Here is a 2,183-nt window from a genome sequence, read left to right as displayed (position 1 = left end):
CGGCCCCCGGCAGCTCGTTCGTTAGCGTGTGCCAGCGCTCGATTTTCTTGTCCTTGTTTTTCAGGCAGTCGAACCAGTGCTTCAGCCGCTCGCCTTTGGCGTTGATTCCCAACACGACTCCACCTGGCGAGAGAGACAGAGAGAGGGAGACGTGGGGGCGACCATCAGCCCTGCGAGGGATGCCAGGGATGCTGAGGGATGCCGAGGGATGCCGGGGGATGCTGGATGGAGGCAGGTCAGGCAGCGACTCTCATGGTATCCGATGCCCTGACCTGATCACACACCAGCAATCACAGCCCGGCTTCCCTGGGACCTGCCCCGGGCAGCTTGCTCTTATGCCAAGGGCAGCGGCTGTCAGAGCTGCTGGGCGCTTGCTGGCAATAAATCACAGTGACCAGTAACAAAATCACAACAAGCCCAGACATCCCACAGAGATAAATGAAACCTGCCTGTTAAACCTGGTTTTTATTCAGAAGGAAAGATCTGAAAACAGATGGGGAGAGGGAGACGCATCTTCTCCCTGCTGGGGTGCTCCTTGCGTGGGGGATGCCTGAAGTGGGGCCGGTGGTGGGAAAGGCGGCTCAGGTGCAGGAGAGGGATAAAAGCAGAACAGAAACCCAGCAAGAATGAACACGGGGGTAGAGAACAAGCCGGGAGGCTGGAGAAATGCAGAAGAGCAGCAGATGTAAAAAGAAGAGGCACAGAAGGGGAAGACAAAAGGAAAAAGAGACAAAGGAGACCCTCTGGAGTGCCCCACTCACCTATGAAATCGTTTGACTTCCCGATGTCGTAGTCCCACACTGTGACTTCCAAGGTCTTTTTCGCCAGGTCGCCGTGCTTTATCTCATAGCAGAACTCCTGTTGGGGAGCGGAGACAGAGTCAGGACAAACGCGTGCTGGGCTCAGCACAGGGGCTGGGGCTGTCCATCCTCCTCCTCGGGCTGTGGCCCTTTGCCACGCACGGGAACTCAGCCTTGATCCCTCACCTGCTGATGCAGGTTGGGGTTTGTTTTTTTTTTTTTCCTTTTAAGTCCAAGGACTGAGAAAAACCCGTAGGAGAGAACCACAACTTCTGAAAACTCACCTCATTGAACTCGGGGTTCAGCGTCTTCTTCTTCACCGCTGTCTTATGCTTTGATTTCTTATCCTCATCTGGTTTCAAGTAACTGCAACGAAACCGATGCAGCGGGGTCACACACAGCTCCCACACCCACCCCAGACCTGCAGCTCCCAAAATGCTGGAGATGGCTGGAAGAAAGCAGCATTTTTTTGTTCGCACAAGATGAGCCACTGACTGCCATCCAAGAGCACCGACTATGCCATCTCCAGTCCCTAGGGGACACTGGCACCACACACATGCTCCCAGCGCCCAAAATCGAATGCTCCCAGCCCAGAACCGGTCCAGACTTGGGACCCTGCAGCTGGTCTGCTCATCCGGAGCCTCGCCAGGAGACAGAAACCACGCACAGGTGTGTAAGAGGGAGAAGGAGCAAGTGCAGCGGCTGCAGCTTCGTGCACGGCTCTTTCCTGCGGATATTTTGCAGCGCAGTAGCGGGGATGAGAAACAAATGAGATTAAAGTGTCATCAAGCAGAGAGGGCACCTGAAATCTGGGCCAGGTCAACGTCAATCCATCAGTTTCATGTTGGTGCTGCTCCTTTAAACATCAGTTCTGCTTCCTCGTTACACTTTCCAGATCTCGCGCGTAATTAAAAAATTAGGGCTTGTACCTAGAAGCATCACTTGTGTACCTGCTCTGGTTTGAGCCCTGCAGATACAACCTGCCGCCGAGAGCACAAGCGTGCACAGCAACGGGAATGACGGTATTTCAGGGACTGAGCCTCTGAGGAGCATTTAAAAAAGCAAGAGGGGATTTTTATGCAAACACCTCGACTCCTAAAGAACAATCAGATAGGAAGGTGGAAGTGCTCCATTACTGGCCTCCCAGGTGTGGTCCATTCCAGTAGTTCTGCCAAGACAAATACCACCTGAGAGTGCCAAAGTTTGGGTCTGTGCACTGGGGACAGGGACGTGGGATGGGCACGGGGGGGGGTGCTGCTGGCTCTTCTTTGCCATGGCCCCCCTGCTTTGCAGAGAGCGTGTCTGAAAGACGCCATCCACCCAAAAACCAGGCGCTGTGGTGATGCAGTGCCCTGCACCAGCCCGGCTCTGCGTCAGCAAACC

General features: G+C 54.6%; 1 protein-coding gene across 1 annotated transcript in view; it reads right to left on the bottom strand.

The window, feature by feature from the left end:
• Nucleotides 1-4: 4 nt before the first annotated feature.
• Nucleotides 5-2,183, bottom strand: part of LOC104465742 (double C2-like domain-containing protein beta) — a gene marked incomplete at both ends in the record, with an annotated part of 3,729 nt that continues 1,550 nt past the window's right edge. The window contains 4 exons of the mRNA XM_010078907.1: nucleotides 5-123; nucleotides 762-858; nucleotides 1,085-1,166; nucleotides 1,937-1,968. Coding sequence (XP_010077209.1) covers nucleotides 5-123; nucleotides 762-858; nucleotides 1,085-1,166; nucleotides 1,937-1,968 — 330 coding nt within the window. The remainder of the gene's footprint in view (nucleotides 124-761; nucleotides 859-1,084; nucleotides 1,167-1,936; nucleotides 1,969-2,183) is intronic.

This window comes from Pterocles gutturalis, unplaced genomic scaffold (genome assembly GCF_000699245.1).
Source record: "Pterocles gutturalis isolate BGI_N339 unplaced genomic scaffold, ASM69924v1 scaffold23003, whole genome shotgun sequence".
In the NCBI taxonomy this organism is placed as follows: Eukaryota; Metazoa; Chordata; class Aves; order Pterocliformes; family Pteroclidae; genus Pterocles; species Pterocles gutturalis.
Note: the sequence above shows the minus strand (reverse complement) of the source record. Positions and strands in the feature narration are given on the sequence as shown.